This window comes from Chiloscyllium plagiosum, unplaced genomic scaffold (assembly GCF_037043375.1).
Source record: "Chiloscyllium plagiosum isolate Xiang-an unplaced genomic scaffold, Cpla_swu_hap1 HiC_scaffold_16, whole genome shotgun sequence".
Classification (NCBI taxonomy): domain Eukaryota; kingdom Metazoa; phylum Chordata; class Chondrichthyes; order Orectolobiformes; family Hemiscylliidae; genus Chiloscyllium; species Chiloscyllium plagiosum.
In genome coordinates this window covers 17308917-17326926 of record NW_028270154.1, presented here as the reverse complement: position 1 = coordinate 17326926, position 18010 = coordinate 17308917, and the positions used below count along the sequence as shown (strand labels likewise).

Here is an 18010-nt window from a genome sequence, read left to right as displayed (position 1 = left end):
GGATATTATTTAATTGGAGAGGGTTCAGAAAAGATTTACCAGGATGTTGCTATGACTGGAGGGCTTGAGTTACAAGAAGAGGCTAGATAAGCTGGGACTTTTTCACTGGAGTGCAGGAGGTTGAAGGGTGACCTTGAGTGGGATATAAAATCATGAGGGGCACAGATAAGGTGAATAGAAAAGGTCATTTCCCTCGAGTAGGAGAGTTCAAGTATAGAGGGCTTACTTTACAGTTGAGCGGAGAAAGAATTAAAAGGGACCTGAGAGGCAACTCTTTCAAACAGAGTGGGGTTTGTATGTGACAGAATGCCAGAAGAATGCTGGTGCAGTTGCAATATTTAAAAGACATTTCGCCAGGTACATGAATAGGGAAGAATTAGAGACATATGAGCCAAACACCGCTTGTTTGGCATGGATGAGTTGGATTGAAAGATCTGTTTTCATGCTGTATGGCACTATGATTCTATAAGCTGTTAAAATGAAGTCCATCAGGACTTGGGGACTTATCTGTACACAACTAATGAAGTCTTTTGAAGGATTAAAAACTGCTGGGGATAAAGGCAAACCTTTTAGAATTTTGTCCTTAGATTTCCAGATGATATTCAACAAAGTGCCACAGAAAAGGTTATTGTGCAACACATTAGCTCATAATGTAGAGGAAAACATATTAACATGGTTAGAAGATTGGCTGGCTGGCAGTAAACAGAGTGTACAGAGTATACATGGATCATTACCTGATTGGCTGGATATGTTGAGTGGAGTCTTCAAGATCTGTGCTGGGACCTCAGCTTTTTAGGAGGGGATGTAAGGTGTAGTAGTTAAATGTACAGATGACATGGGTGGGCTGCTGCAGGGTTCAGTGCTGGGATCCCAGCTGTTCACAGTATACATTAACAATTTTGATGCAGAAATTGAATGCAATATCTCCAAATCTGCAGATCGCGCTAAGCTAGGTTGCAGTGTGTTCTTTGGAAGGTTGCTAAGAGGCTGCAGGGTGACTTGGTAAGGCTGGTTGAGTGGTCAAATACTTGGTAACTGCAATATAATGTGGATAAATGTGAGTTTATCCACTTTGGTGGCTAAAACAAGAAGGCAGATTATTATCTGAATGCTGGCAGCTTAGGAAAAAGTGAGGCGCAATGAAACCCAGATGTCTTGGTGGAACAGTCGCTGAAGGTTGACATGCAGATGTAACAAGCAGTGAGGAAAGCTAATGGCATGCAGATCTTCATAGCAAGAGGATTTGAGCATCGGAGTAAGGATGTCTTGTTGCAGTTATACAGGGCTTTGGTGGGATCACACCTTGAGTATTATGTGCAGTTTTGGTCTCCTAGTCTGAGAAAGGACACTCTTGCTATTAAGGAAGTCCAGCAAGGGTTCACCAGACAAACTCTGGGATGGCAGAATTGACATATAAGGAAAGACTAGATTGATTGCACTTGTGTTTGCTGGAATTTAGGAAAATGAGGGGGCAATCTCATAGAAACATATAAAATCCTGATGGGACTGGACAGGCTAGATATGGGAAGAATGTGGCCAATTTGGGGAAGTCCAGAACTAAGGGTCACAGACTAAGAATAAAGGGTAAGCAATTCAGGACTGAGATGAGGAAGAATTTCTTCACTCAGAGAGTTGCAAACCTGTGGAATTCTCTCCCACAGGAAGCTGTTGGGGCCAGTTCATTCGATATATTTAAGAGGGAGCTGGACATGGCCCTTGTGGCTAAAGGGATCAAGGGGTATGGGGAGAGTGCGGGAATGGGATGCTAAGATTGCATGATCAGCCATAACCATATTGAATGGTGCTGCAAGCTTGAAGGGCCGAATGGCCTACTCACGCATCTATTTTCCATGTTTCCATGACACCAAGATAGATAGCAAAGTATACTGTGAAGCGAATATAAAGACGATGCAGACAGGTAAAGCTAAAATGAGTGAGTGGCCAAACATCTGCCAGGTAGAGTATAACGTGAGAAAATCTAATGTCGTTCATTTTGGCAGGAAGAATACAGAAATAAAGTATTACTAAAATGGTGAATGATTGCAGAATTCTAAGGTGCAGAGAGATCTAGGTAATTTAATGCATGAGTCACAGATGGTTACTATGTAGATCTAGTGCTCAATAAAGAAGACTAATGGAATTCTCTTTTATTTCAAGAAAAACTGAACACAAAGTTAAGGATGTTATGCTACACTTAAGTGGGAATTACTCATATCATATCTTGAGATTAATAGGTCATTTTATCACCTCAACCGTATATTCATTACTTTTTGGTCGTAGCTGCTTTGTTCTGGCCTAGTATTCTTAAAAATGTTTTAGGAGGGAGGCAAGATGGTGCAGCAAACCTGTGAACTGGCTGGTGGTGGAAAATTCTGCTTATTCACCTCTGGTCCTTCCTTTTTCGGGCATCAAAGTTCAACCTCCTGCCTCCTCCCTTGTGCTGTATGATACTGAGGCCTTGTCTGATCTCAATTGGATGGAAATGATCACAGGGGAAAGTGAGGGCTGCAGATGCTGGAGATCAGAGCTGAAAATGTGTTGCTGGAAAACGCAGCAGGTCAGGCAGCATCCAAGGAACAGGAGAATCGACGTTTCGGGCATAAGCCCTTCTTCAGGAAATGATCACAACCTATTATATGCAGAAGACCATGGGCTCCTCAGGGTCCCAGTGAATAATCAATCCTCAAATAACATTACTAAAAATAGAATTCTTTTTATCTCGTTGCGGTTTGTGGCGACTGTGTACAAACTGGCTGTTGTGTTTGCCTCAAGCAGCTTTTCATTGGCTGTTTGTTGCTACATCCGGAGGTTGTGAAATGTGCAAAGCAGGAATTTCAGAGATTTACAGCTTTGTGAATGAAGAAATGTATGCATATTGACTCAGTGTCTATGGCTGACCCCTTTTCCTGACCTGTAGTTCTAGGCTGTCAGGGAAAACTGCTTCCTGGGAATCATCCATCATTACAACCTGTCATTCTGTGGCGGAACACTCTTCACTGTTCGAACATGTCCAAACGGTAAACTCTTTTGAGTTGGCCACTCCTGGTAAACATCAAGGGGCTTAGCTGGAACATATAATTCTCTGCCAGACATCATTTGTTTCCATAGCAACTCCTTTCTTTAAAAGTTCTGGATAGCAAATTAAAGTTCACATCTTGATGTTGACTGCTTCCTGAAACTGTTGTTGGAGTGCGGGAAGGGGCGTGGAGATGGTCCATCTGAATACTTGTAAAACTTCACTTACAACATACACTGTGGTTATGTTCCAACGCTCCACTTTGAATTTATTTCTCACATGTAAGGATTACATATTTCACTTAAACCGTGCTTAGTTGACATGCTCCTGTTGGACCCAACAATATACCTGCTTTTGATTTTGGTGATAAGTTCAATTTATTGAAATAACACTGGAACTGCAAGGTCTAACTGGACAGCAGTTTGTAAAGAGAACTGGACAAGTACACTTATCCCACTGAGGATTTATTGATTTACTTTCAAAACCGCAGCACAGCTCATATACTTGGCTCCTTGTCAGGATAAAGCAATACATTGGTCACATCTGTTCCCAAAGCATATGCTGCCAAGAATTTAAGGTTAGACTGGAGCCTGGGGGCTTGAGGAAGGGGAGAGAGAGCTGCTCTGTTAGCTCGCAGTTCACGTACACAACTGGTCAGGCTGCACTTATATTGTGCTGTATTCTTGTACTCTATTGTCTGTACTATGAAAACAAGCTACAAACCATAGAGAAACAGCAGAAAGAATTTGAATGAATGGTGTATGAACTAAAATTACAGATTTAAGGAAAGATTGAAATGCTTGTGTTTTTTTTACTTTAAAAAGGTTGAGCAGTGATTTGGTGAAGAGTTCCTTAAAACGATGGATCTGGTGAAAAAAAGAGAATATTAACACTATTGGGAGAATCCAAACCTAGGGCCATTTAGATAAGATAGTGACAAATACATTCAATGGGGTAGCAAGTAGAAATATCTTTCTTCAGGGAGTGGTTAGAAAGCAGAATTTGTGGGAACTATGGCAAATCATCTGGGTGCTTTCCAAAGGAAACCAGAACATGCACAGAGAAAATTAATTCGGAATGCAGAAAGCTGCTCAAACTGAAATTAATAAATCGATTAGGAGTAGACTCAGGAAGAGTATAAACACCAGCAAAATGATTGTTGGGCCAAATGGCCTATATCTGCTGAATATTCAATCTAATTCCACATGATTAGGGAACAGCCAATGAAGAACATATTACAGTCTTTGCTCCCTACTTTTTGATTAAGGTGCAATGTGGACTTGGGATAAATGTTATTTTTGTCCAACATTCTGGACCTCAGTCACATCCTGACACCATTAGTGTTGTAAATGAATATCCAGCATTATGCCTAACGTCTACAGGCAATCTCTGTGTGTCCTCCAGATCTCCAGCTCCATCAGTAAATTGCACATGTACCTTGCCTTTCAGACAGTCAATGTGCCTTGTGCACACAAAGTTGTAATCCTGTCTGCCAGTTAGTTTGCTGTGTGCCTGGAAGTTGCGCATACAGAAATCAGCTAGCTTGAAGCAACGTCTGCTTCATAACTTTGAATGTATTTTACTGTCTTATATCATCAAACCCACTGGGTTAATCAATTTCTGCCAAGCAATTGATCATTAGATCATTAACATGATGATTGCCAGCTTGCAGCCTAATTCAGAAACTACTTAAACAAAATGGAAGTAGTGAAATCCAATGTCTACCACCAGGACTATCATCATGGTTGATCACATTCATTGGGGTTTAGATGAATGAGAGGCAATCTCATTGAAACATATTAAGACGCTTGACAGGGTAAATGCTAAGAGGATGTTTTCCCTCATGAAAAATCCTTGTGTATATTTAAGGCTAAGATAGATAAAGTTTTGATCCATAGGGGAAATCAAAGTTTATGGGTAAGGGGAGGTAAGTAGATGTGAGGATTGTTGGATCAGCCATGATCCTGTTGAATAGCAGAGCAGGCTCAACAGACCAAAGGGTCTGCTCCTATTGCTATTTCTTATTGTCTTATGATCTTAATTGGCTCTATGAAGCATAACATTAAGGAGAGAACATTTGCTCATATAATCAGCTAACTGGGTTGAAGGAAATTTAAAATGCAACAAAAAACGTCCAGAGACAAGTCACCCATTCATCTGATTTTCTTGTTTTATTCATTCATCCTAACAAAGTTAACAGTTGGACCACAACTTCCTCCAGTAATTTTGAGCTATTTGTGCTCCATACAAAAAAAAACCAAACCAAATTTAATAACGTTAAGATTTTTCCTTAAAAAGTTAACAAAACCACTCTGTATTTAAAGAAACTCTATGCAACAAAAACAAAAAATAAAAAGACAAATTAAATCAAACATCAGCAATATTCTACAATTGCAACGACCCAATCAAACTTAGCAGGAAGAGGAGAACTTTCCCATCCCTGATCTTTGGAGTGAAATTGGTAAAAGCAGCATAGAGAGAATTACACAGGCAATCTTGTGTTTCTATGGGTTCCCAACAGTCTATGTGATTGACAGGACAGGTGAGGGAAAATATTTAGAGCAATTCAAGCTGTTTTCAGGGTTTCACAGGAGTCAAAGTGAAGCATACAGCTTTTGAAAGATAGAAATTACAGGCTACATTCAACCTTCCAGTTTCCGCAGATTTAAGTTCATTTACACAAGGGTGACAGATTCTGTTTCAAGATCCAATGTCACAAAGGTGACTAAGTATCTTGGCTTTCATATAAGTTATACAAAACTGCAGGGAGATAACTGACCTGTTAAAACTTTAAAAAGTTTTAAGTCTTAAATTGTGTCCTGGCAAAGCCCTTCTTTACTAAAAAAATCACCAGATTCTCATTTAGAATCCGCAAAGGCAAGATCTATTTTGTTTTCCCTTTCGGGCACAGAATAATCTATGTGGAATGCATAGCATCACATCAAGCAGCCTCAACACCACCTTCTTTAGGGATCACAGTCAATGTTGACCTTTGTCAGCAAGACTCACAACCCATGAAGAAAGAGAATGAAATAGCCCATTCTGCTCTGCTCTCCACATGAGGCTCCACCACACACCTTCATCTTACACTTCAGTGTATTACGCTACCTCCTTTTCCCTCATGTACTTATCTAATTTATTTACCTGAACCATTCCTTGTGGTTAGGAGTTTCACACTCCAATCATTCTGAGTAAAGGAATCAGAAAACCAGGAAATATGTTCTAATGCAGTGACTCAAATCAACTTATCATCAGGGTCTCACTCAATTCCCTACTTTTCAATTATACTTATTTTAATCAATCTGTTACGACATATCTCTAGTACAGGTTAGACTTGAACCCAGCCCTTCTAGTGCATGGGTAGGGGCATTAGACCACTATTTTCAAATTTATCCCTGAGGAAATGAACAACATTACTTTATTTGAGTAGCTTCTGTATTTGAGATATTTTTAATCAGCTTGTTCAAACATGTTATGATGTTGGGATTTGAACCTGGGTCTTCTGGGCTACTTTCTGTATTTGGATGGCTGGGTCCCTTTGTTCATCTCCCTCATTTGGTCTCTGTTTTCCCAAAGAATATGAAAGCTCACTATCAAAATACAAGACCTTCGATTTATCTGTATTGACAGTAATGAATAGGCCGTGACAGGTGTTCTGTCGCTGGGGTTGAAGGTTGTGGGGGACTTTCAGGAGTCCGGGGAGGGGAGGGGAGAGCTATGTTATGATTCCAACTTGGATGGGTTAAGGGAAAAAAAGGAACATTACAGATATGGACTTTGTATGAAGTTGTATAATTTTCTCAGCATGAATCTTTGATGAAAATCAATATTTTTGAGAAGGCTCAAGTTGGAATGATTGATGTTTTTCCACAAAATTGTTCAGGTTCATGTGCACATTGTGGTCCATCTTTCTTACTTCCATTCTCCGGATGTGAGAAATACTGACAAAGCTCCATCTGATGCTTATCCCTCTCAGTTTGCCTTAGAAAATGGTGAATGGTCTTCCTCTTAGGATGCTACATATTAATCCAGGAACCAGCTCTCATTCACAGTGCAACAGATTGGGAAAGAATCAAGATGATCACTAAAAATGATCTTTTTGAAATTTAGGAGAGATTTGCATTATTTAGCGCTTAAAAGACATCCCAACTGCTGTAATTTTGCAAAAGGTGATCAGATACTGAAAAAAAAGAAATGAAAGTCCATTGAAGAATTTCACAAAACAAAAATTAATTGACAAAATGATGATAGGAGAATCTCCTCCGTAAATAGGTAGCTTGAATTAGAATGGCCAAACAATTTTCACGTCAATACTTTTCTTAAGTGGAATGCTTCAAGAAGGTTTTAAACCTCTTAAAAGGCAGAGATTGCTGAAGAGAAAGCTGCCTTTGATGTGTGAGAACAGGAGAAGCATGGAGCTGTATCCAAGTGGAGGAACCTTGAGTCCAAACTGCACATTTTCTTCTGCTACAATTCGTAAGGTAGGAGGATAGAAGGATGAATGAATGCTCTGATATTTTTTATCCACTTCTTTTCCGAGAGAGGAAAGGTTGCTGTCTTCTCCCAGACAGCAAAGAATACTTGTTGCCACTTAGGTTGAACAATGTTCCTGTAGGGAGTGGCTGACAAATTGAAGATACCACAAAATGTATTTCGCCCCTCATTGAGAAACATTGGGTCTTTATTTTGGGGTGGAGAGGGGTGGAGAAAAGAAATCATTTGGAATGAAAATAACGTGATCTGATCAAAGTGGAATGCACAAGCTGATTGGCACTTGAAGGGGAAGAAATCAAATCCTGACTGCTTGTTTGTCCTGATAAAATAAGAGAAGGATGTGAACAGGGATAATGCCAAGGCTCATAAATTCAATCCACTTCTGTCAATCCACATGGTCTCCTGAACTCTTGTCCCCTCTCATGGATCCATTTATTGGAAACTATGAATGAAATAATTAACAATCAAGAAATAATTAGCAATTAACAAGAGATTAAAGCTCTTCAACACATCATAATCTAGTATAAGGATAGCAAATTATTCAGATGAGTTGTAAATACAAAAACATACAAATTTGGAGCCGAAGTAGGCTGATCTGTTAGTATAGGCAAAAGTGAGGACTGCAGATGCTGGAGATTAGAGTTGAGAGTGTGGTGCTGGAAAAGCACAGCACGTCAGGCAGCATCCCAGGAGTAGAAGAATCAATGTTTCGGGCAAAAGGAATGAAGGGCTTTTGCCCAATACATGATTCTCCTGCTCCACGGATGCTGCCTGACCTGCTGTGCTTGATCTGGTAGTATTCCAACTTCCATATTCCCAATCATCTTTGATAACCTGAGAGATAGTGAGGACTGCAGATGGTGGAGACAGAGCTGATAAAGTGTGGTGCTGGAAAAGGCACAGCAGATCAGGCAGCATCTGAGGAGCAAGAGAATCGACGTTTTGGGCATAACCCTTCATCAGGATAACCTGAGATTCATGTAAGGCAAAGGTATCGATCTACAATACCCTTAAATATATTTACTGAGTTGAACAAACCTCAGAATAAAATGCTCCACATCTATGTCCTAGAAGAGCAATCCCTAACTTTAAAAAAGGATGTCCTAAGTATAAGTAATAGAGATGTACAGTACAAAAACAGATCCTTCAGTCTAACTCATCTGCGCCAACCAGATATCCTAAACTGATCTAGTCCCATTTACCAGCATTTATTCCTATTCATGTGCCCATCCAGATACCTTTTAAATATTGTAATTGTACCAGCCTCCACCACCTCCTTATATGCACTATCCTCTGCGTGAAAAGGTTGCCCCTAAGGGTTGTTTTAAATCTTTCCCCTTTCACCCTAAACCTATGCCCTCTAGTTTTGGACTCCTCTATCCTGGGAAATAGTCCATGGCTATTCACCCTATCAATGTCCCTCATGATTTATTAACCTCTATAAGGTCTCCCCACAGCCTGTGATGCTCTGGGGAAAATAGCCCCAGCATGTTTAGCCTCTCCTGATAGCTCAAACCCTCCAACCCTGGCAACAACTTTGTAAATTCTCTCTGAACCCTTTCAAGTTTAACAGCATCTTTCCAACAGCAGGGTGACCAGAATTCAATGCAATATTCTTAAAGTGGCCTAACCAATCCTGTACAGACACAATATGAAGTCCCAACTGCTATATTCAATGTACTGAACAACAAAGGCAAGCGTGCCAAATGCCTTCTTCAACAGCCCATCTACCTGTGACCTCACTTTCACAGAACTATGCAACTGCACTCCTCAGTCTTTGTTCGGTAACACTCCCCAGGGCCCTACCATTAACTTTATAAGTCCTGCCCTGGTTTGCCTTACCAAAATGCAACACCTCACGTTTATCTAAATTAAATTCCATCTGCCACTCCTTGGCCCATTGGCTTAACTGAACAAGGTACCGTTGTCTTCTAAGGTAACCTCCTTCATTGTCCACTACACCACCAATGTTGGTGTTATCTGCAAACCTACTAACCACGCCTTCTATGTTCACATCCAAATCATTTCTATAAATGACATAAAGCAGGGGATCAAGTATCAATTCTTGTGGCACTGACTGATCACAGGCTTCCAGTCTGAAAAATAATCCTGTATCACCATCTTCAAGTCAGTTTGTATCCAATTGGCTAGCTTCCCCTGAATCCCACGTGATCCAACCTTAATAACCGGTCTACCATGCAGAACTTTGTTGAATGCCTTGTCCACACAGACAATGTCTACCACCCTGCCTTCATAATTCTGGACTGATCCACAAGAGAAATTAACTTTCCACATTCAGTTTGTCAAAATTACTTAGGATTGTGTGCACTTTTAATCAAATCACCCCTCACTCTTCTAAACTCCAAGTATCAAGCTAGTGATCTTCATCTGTATTGTGGAGGTGCTGATGTTGGACTGGGGTTTACAAAGTTAAAAAGCACACAATGTCAGGTTATAGTCCAGCAGGTTTACTTGGAAGCACTAGCTTTCGGAGCTTACTCCACAACCACCTGATGAAGGAACAGTACTCCAAAAGCTAATGCTTCCAATTAAACCTGTTGGACTATAATCTGGTTACATTTTTGTTTACATTACATTACATTACAGTGTGGAAACAGGCCCTTCGGCCTAACAAGTCCACACCGACCCGCCGAAGCGCAACCCACCCATACCCCTACATTTACCCCTTACCTAACACTACGGGCAATTTAGCATGGCCAATTCACCTGACCTGCACATCTTTGGACTGTGGGAGGAAACCGGAGCACCCGGAGGAAACCCACGCAGACACGGGGAGAACGTGCAAACTCCACACAGTCAGTCGCCTGAGGCGGGAATTGAACCCGGGTCTCAGGTGCTGTGATGCAGCAGTGCTAACCACCGTGCCGCTTGATGTTGTGCAATTTTTAACTTTATTTGTATTACATTTCCACTTTTCCTTAAATAGGAGGCCAAAGCTGCATAATTGATTTCCAACAGAAAAAAAGAAACACAGTAATAATAACTCTCATATTTTCCTTCTTCCATGCTGTACTTCATGACTGAGGCAATTTTTACTTTTGAGGAGGTATGTTCAGATACAAATTATGGCGATGACAAATGAAAGAGAAAGGCTGTTCCCTGGAATAGAAAGTGAGCTTGCGCAAACCAGGATTGTTGGTTTTTTTGGTTCCTCATCAATTTGTGAAAGTCAATGGCTTGCTTTTACAATCCAACCTTAACACAGATGGTAATTCATCTATTGTGTATCTTATTTCATACCAGGAGATAATGAGATTGATTTTGGAGGCACCCCAATTATCACTGCGTACTCTGTTCACCCAATGAAGCCATATAACTAATTAAGTGTCTCATCGCAAAGATAATTCTAGTTACTCAAGGGATCCTTAAAAAATGAGTGTACATGGATGTGACAGTCACGTATTTATATTACTAGATTAATAATCTACACAACGTGACTTCAAATCTCACCCTGTAAATTTTTCAATCATATATACATTTATATCTAATAAGTGGAATGATAAGCTCATATCAACAAAAATTGTCATGAAGCTATTGGATTAGTGCAAAAACCCATCTGGTTTATTGGTGCTCTTTAGGGAAGGATACTTGCCAGGCTCACCTTGTCTGGTCAATGAACTGCCTCTGAAATGACCTAGCAAGACACTCAAACCATTGGGACAGGCAAATGAATGCTCACAATTTCAGAACAAGTTATTCATTTAGTCTTTGTTGGGAACACTCCGGCTTTACATTTGTCAGGGTATGGTGAAAATAAAGAGTCTGACAGTGATTACGGTTAGGGTTTGAGAAGTAACATGGCTTCATAACAGCGCTATGGATTAACCCACAGCAAGGGCAACAGCAGTTCAAGAAGGGAGCTCACCACCAGCTTGTGAAGGTCAATTAGGGATGGCCACTAAATGTTAGCCTGCCAGGGACACTTTATGACTCAATATATGAACAGAGTACCAGCCACCAAAGTACAACTGAAGCTGAAACAGATGGTTATGTTAGTCCTAATAAAAAACAGGCTCACAAACTGGCACAAAAGTATTAATTTTGTTCAGAGAGGTCACATGAGCAATTGGTGTGAGAAATGAAAAAGAACAATATGTAGATGTTGTCAGAAACGCTTTCTTAATGCTGGAGCTGAGGTTCATTGGTGTTGAGAAGAAAGCAGTTTATTGAAAGTTTCTCCAGCACTTTGTTTTTATTTCAGATCTCCATCATCTGCTGTACTTTGCATTTGGCCTTTCCTGTATCAAACTCCCTAGGAGTGCTGGACATTGCCACTGCATTCCAAACACAGGAAAAGAAATGATTCTATTCGCGAATAGAATGTCTCATCACAAAAGCTTAATGGAAAGAAGATTTTTTCTACAAAATGATGTGCATATTTTGACAGAGTCTGACATATAGATTGATATACATTTCTTTATTCATTCACTTTACACACAAACCACAAGAAATAAACAGCCTTGTGGCTATTAACAGTAGACATTATGAAGCACTTACCCCATTTACTTCCTACTAATACTGGACAGGCTGCATGCCGTGTTCTATAATCACCTTCTCCACTTCTAAAGAGGTTATACCAAAATACTGCTGTGCCCTGAAAATAACAAACCAAAATTTAGATTGTATCCTTAAAATTAGAATATCATAGACAGGTAAAATGCTTTTTAACAGTTAAGGTGAAACTGTTCCACATATTTGCTTTTTAAGAATTAAAATAACAATTGAACAATTGAAAGTTCCCTTTCTACTAACGGAATGGAACAATCCTTTCATGGTGAAGTCTGCTGTGCTGGAATCGTTGCTTGTCATTGCTAGGAACTATATTCAAATCTATTCCAGGCAATTTGGGAGGTAAAGAAATGTCTCCATAATGAATAAACTTCAGTAGCATCAGTTTAACAACATGTGTTGGGATCTGTAGTCAAAGGTAGTCCAGACAATCACAGAATCCTTATAGTGTGGAAACAGGTCGTTTGGTCCATCAAGTCCATACCAACCTTTTTGAAGAGCTTCCCACCCAGACCTTCAGCCCCAATCCTATCCCACTAACCCTGCATTTCCCATGGCCATTTCACCCAGCCTGCACATTTCTGGACACTACCAGCAATTTAGCGAGGCCAATCTATCTAATCTGCATATCTTTGGATTGTGGGAGTAAACCAGAGCAGACATGGAAACAATGTGCAACCTTCACACAGACAGTTGTCTGAGGGTATAATTGAACCTGGATCTCCAATGCTATGGCAGCAGTGCTAACCACTGAGCCATCTTTCTGCCCCTTGGGGATGGAAAGAGCAATTTGTATGCAACGAGCAAAGACAGCATCACCTACTAAAAGCTATATTTTCCATCTCTGAGCTACTTTTAAACGAAGTCACAAGAACAAGAGTCGGACATCCATCCCAGCTGTGCAACAAGATCATGGTTGATCTGCGCCTTCTTTCCATTTATCCTCTTTTGTCTCTTATCAAAGAAAACTTTGATATTTCACTCATCTCAGAATTCACATTCTTTTTTTCAGGGTGCAACTGGAATACGTGTAACTGACAAATTTTTAAATGGTGACAATCAAATTCCATAAACTGAAGCAATTCATTGGCTTCTCTTCCAAAAAATCCAAGTGGGAAATAAAAAAAACGTTGGTTTGTTCATCACTTTCTAGAGTTAATCTTCAAGCATCAAATACATAACTTAAAGGATTTGAAGTTCCTTCTGTTTGTTTTCTCCTAGATTTTTCCTAGATCTCTACTTGTATTTGGCAGTGAGTGGATCTGAAATAATATGAACCAATCAGATCATGGCGACTCAAATCTTAACATAAATGCTGAGACGAAGGGTGAGAGTTATCAGAAGATGGACATTTTGAAGAATTAACTTAGTTGATAGGCTTTACCAGGCTTGGGCCCAGTGCAGCTAAGGGATTAAAAAAATCAGATGTTATTAAAGAAAAAAAGCAGATTTCTCTGAGATTTAACAGAACACCACATATCTATTCATTTCAAACTTAATCATATGCAGAAAACAAACAATTAATTAGCAATGTAAAATTGGTATAAACGGTTACCTTTTTGGGGTATATGGCAGCACCAAAGTCAGGAAATACTGTGGCTCCTCCTGCTGGAACATCACTCATCTGGTATACAGAATTGCAAACAGATTTGTAAATACTGTGCCAAATGACTGTATGGAGAAGTTGCTTTCATGTTAAATGAATACAGCTGAAGCTATGGCAGTCTTGATTTGAAACAATCACTTATGTTAAATGCATGCAGCTGATGCAACATAACCCGACTGTTCAAGAGACTCTAGCTGCAAACAGGAAACGTCACCATAAGCAACATGTATAAAACAGCAGATGATAGCACTGCTAATGCTAATGACAGAGAATACAGTTTAAACTCTTGCTGCTTTATCTCATACCTTAATAAAAGTCCTTAGCTTTTGTTTGACTGTCTGATGGAGTCACATGGCTGACCTACCTTCTTTCTCTTTCAGGTATGGACTGAGCTGCAGTGCCTTTTCTGTTTAACCTTCTATCTGCTTTTAAATGTCGATGAAGATTCTATTGATTCCCCCCAAGCCCTTTCTCTCACAATAGATCCATGCACAAAGAACTCAATTTTCTTGGCTTCACCTGGTGCGTCTCAAGGTGAGCAGGCACAGCATTACAAGGTTCTGCCATGATCCTCTTGGATACTAGGCAAACAAGCGATTATTGCCCAACGATGACTCTATCACACCATCTTAGCTCACTTAGTGTGGGAAGTGTGTGGTTTTCACTCTGCACAACTACAAAGCAGTATAGTTAGTTTTGGGGGGGGCTTGGTGAGAGACGGATAAAAGTTCCATCAGTCACAACTATGCATTAATGGTTTCAGGCCTGGCACTATTCCAAATTATACTTTTATTTTCATTGGGGATTTTTCTAGTCCTCTCTTAACATTGTGTTCTCGCTGGAAATGATTCCAAAGGCAATGGAGGCTACCTTTCACATTTTACTGTTCATGTGGAAGTCTGTGACCAAAGTAAGCAATAGCTAAAGCCATAATGTCAGGAAATAAGTACGTGTGCATACTAACAGGGCTTGCTGGATCGTACTCCAACATGCATAGCCAAATTAACTTTTCCCTCCCTGAGACTATGAATTTTATCTTTAAAATAATAACTTTTTAATTACACACTTATGGAGTTGGAACAAAAACACTAGCTCACTGAGTTATAAGATCTCACTTATTGAAATTTTCAAACTAACACCAAAAATACTTGTCAGTGAATAGCACAATGATCTTTGGCATGCATTCAGACAGAATGAACAAACATCTTGACAAGCTAGACCCTCCCAAGGAAGAATGGTCAGCCTTTGGCCAGTGTTAGGTCGGCAAATTTCAATGGGCACTACAGCCAAACAGAGAAACCTGCTTGCTATTATTCATGTCCGCTTCCAGAGAAGTAACATATGCCACAACTTCCAGCTATATGTACCTTTCCATTCCCCAATCCAAGGCCACCTCTGCAAAAGAAAGTCCTGATCCTATCATCCTTCGGTAAGCAACGCTGATAAAGTCTGCTGATATTTTCTATAATCTGCACTACATAGATCTGAAAAGCTGTGTACTTTTAGCTGTAACATAGCTTGATTGAATTCAATTTAAAAAAACCTTTCAAAAATGTATTCAATATCTGTTTAGCAAACTGCACTGATATTTTTAGACATATTGAGATCAGACATTGCGTAGATGACAAAAATGTTTTTAAATAAAGCATGAAACAATGAAATGAAACCTTTAACAGCTAATATAGCAAATTCTTGCATTAAGCAGGCAACAGGACAGGCAGTGAACATTGACAGCATGACAAAGCTCTCGACATTACGTACAGAAGCATTACATTTAACACGAAGCATTACATAAGATATAACTCTAAGTGCTGAAACAACATTGCAGTAAACACCCCTTTCCGTACCACGAGTAAAAATAAGTCAATTTATTTGAAGTGTCAGACAAGCCACCATAAGGATAACTATCATCATTGACTTGGCAATGAAAGACTATCAGATGCACAGTGCATGATTTCAATGCCCTCAAATAAAGGCCCCACTTCAAATGTAAATGACAAATACCAAGCACTTTACAATAATTGTTGCTAGGAACAATTTTCTGAAAGTTTTTACATTTCACAGAACCTCAAGAATAAATCTGCGGCATTCTAGACAGAATATATAAAAGCTACAATGTGAAAACAGGTGATTCAGCACAACCAGTTCATGTCAGCATTTACTCCTGACACAAGCACAAAATCTTTTAATTAAAAATGAATGGTACACCTTATCAACAGTGGAAACCCCTATAAAAGCACATGAAGAAAGACAACATTGAAATCTGTTGTGTTACTTGTTTAAACCTTCATCAGAACAGACATGGCCAAACTGATGACACTGCTGAGGACAAACTAGGCCATATTCAAGAGAACCCAGAGTGTTGGGGAGGCAAGTAACAGATCAAAAGTTATAATATTTGATTCAGGGTTCAACCAGCAAATGAGACAAAATATCAAAAACAGCCCTCCGTGTCCTTATACCCATAAATCTCAAACAAGACAAGCCAATGCGTGAGAAATCATGACTCCAATAAAATGATAAAAATCACACACCACCAGGTTATAGTCCAACAGGTTTAATTGGAAGCACACTAGCTTTCGGAGCGACGCTCTTTCATCAGGTGAAGGAGCATCGCTCCGAAAGCTAGTGTGCTTCCAATTAAACCTGTTGGATTATAACCTGGTGTTGTGTGATTTTTAACTTTGTACACCCAAGTCCAACACCGGCATCTCTGAATCACCAATAAAATGAAGTTACTTAGACATTGAAGGCCAAGTTTTGGGACTTGCATGGGCTACTTTATAAGTCCCCATTGTTGCAGTGTATAGCATAATTTATTTTTGGTACCATGCCAATATACATCTGTTGTACTTTGTGAAGCACATTGGGATTTCTTCTGATATTAGAGATGCTACATATGTGCAAGTGGTTATTATACAATGGCAAGCCACATGGTATGAACTACTCATGGCCTTACAACAGAAGGGAAACTGTACAATTTGATGGATACTATGGACCTGATTTTAACTCCTGAAGCTTTGAATGAGTTAAAAGCAAGCCCTATTTCTCTTTGTAAAAATGGATGTCAACTCTCTACTTTGATCTGTGGTCCTCCTCAAAACTCCTCTTGCTTTACTTCCAAGTCATTCCTTCAAAGGTGATTCTTTGAGATGACCAGACAGGTGCTACCCAGTACATTAACAATTCATTCCCTTTCTGAAGCTGGCTTCCCTACTGCATTTCCTGACCCATGTCCATTTAACAATTGCTATTTGTCTTTTTATTTCAATTTCTATTGCTGCATTATCAGTTCAGCACAAAGATAATAAGATAGAAAATGACATTAAAAAAGGATTCAATATGTTGGCTATGGTACTGATGCAAGAACATGCAATGAGGAATAAATGATTGAATTAGAGTCAGCTTGTATTCCAGATTGCAAATTACATTGTGAGATGTTATCTTGCACAGTTTTATAAACTCCAGCGAATATCATGCAAAATAGAACTTAAAAGTTAAAAACCTTCAATGAGGGAACATAAAGTACAAGTGCCTGCTCACTATAGCTGATATGGTAATTTCTTGATCAATAGCTTTGCCCCACTTGCTTCAATAGGTCTGCATTTTTGCCAACTCCATTTTGATTTTCTGCAACCTCCTCTTCCCTTGCTTTAGTGACTTGTTCACAATCACATTAATTCGCTATCATAATTAGACAATGGGGATGATAAGCTTTACAGCATAATTGTGTTTCCTAAATGACAACTTCCCCAGCCAACTATCCCAAACTCCAGTCACCAATGCCAATGGGATTAAACATTTTTTTTAAGTGGCTTAAGTTCATCAAATCTTTAAGTTTCCTTGTTATGCTATGCCACAGTGAACAGTTATACTTACTTGGCAGTTAGGTTCTCCTCTTTGATTAATGTTCAATTTGCTGGGATATGTGCTGGACTTGGAAGGAATGGACAATGAGCTAAACCATGTAATCCTTATAAAGTCTTCCTGCATTGAATGCATTGCGAAGGAACGGAGGAAATTTGCCTCAATAAAAAAGTGCCAGGAGTGGGGCAGGAGGAGAATAACAGAATTGTAGAGTTAGCCCTGAAGGAGGTCTCTCAGCCCATCGAGTCTGCGCCTGAAGAGCAATCCAGTTAATCTCACTCCCGTGCTCTTTTCCCACATCACTGCAATTATTTCTTCAATTTTTTTGTTCCTAATATCCTTTGGTAGCTTCCCGTTGAATCCTCTTCCAGCATCCTATTGAACAGTGTGTTCCAAATTCTAACCAATCATTGCATGAAATAAGCTTTTACAGGTCGCCTTTAACTGTGACCCTCAAATCTTGAGCCATTAGCAATAATTTACTTTATTTATCTGTC

The 18010-nt window shown here is 39.6% G+C and overlaps 1 protein-coding gene across 7 annotated transcripts in view; it reads right to left on the bottom strand.

Moving 5' to 3' along the window:
- Positions 1–5164: 5164 nt before the first annotated feature.
- The window catches only part of LOC122556496 (prolyl 4-hydroxylase subunit alpha-2-like), a 92032-nt gene continuing 79186 nt past the window's right edge, over positions 5165–18010 (bottom strand). For all 7 annotated transcript variants that reach the window (XM_043703189.2, XM_043703195.2, XM_087995180.1 and 4 more), the window contains 3 exons: positions 13596–13664; positions 12029–12125; positions 5165–7952 (listed from right to left, as the gene is read on the bottom strand). In XM_043703189.2, coding sequence (XP_043559124.1) covers positions 7882–7952; positions 12029–12125; positions 13596–13664 — 237 coding nt within the window. In that variant the 3' untranslated portion in view covers positions 5165–7881. The remainder of the gene's footprint in view (positions 7953–12028; positions 12126–13595; positions 13665–18010) is intronic.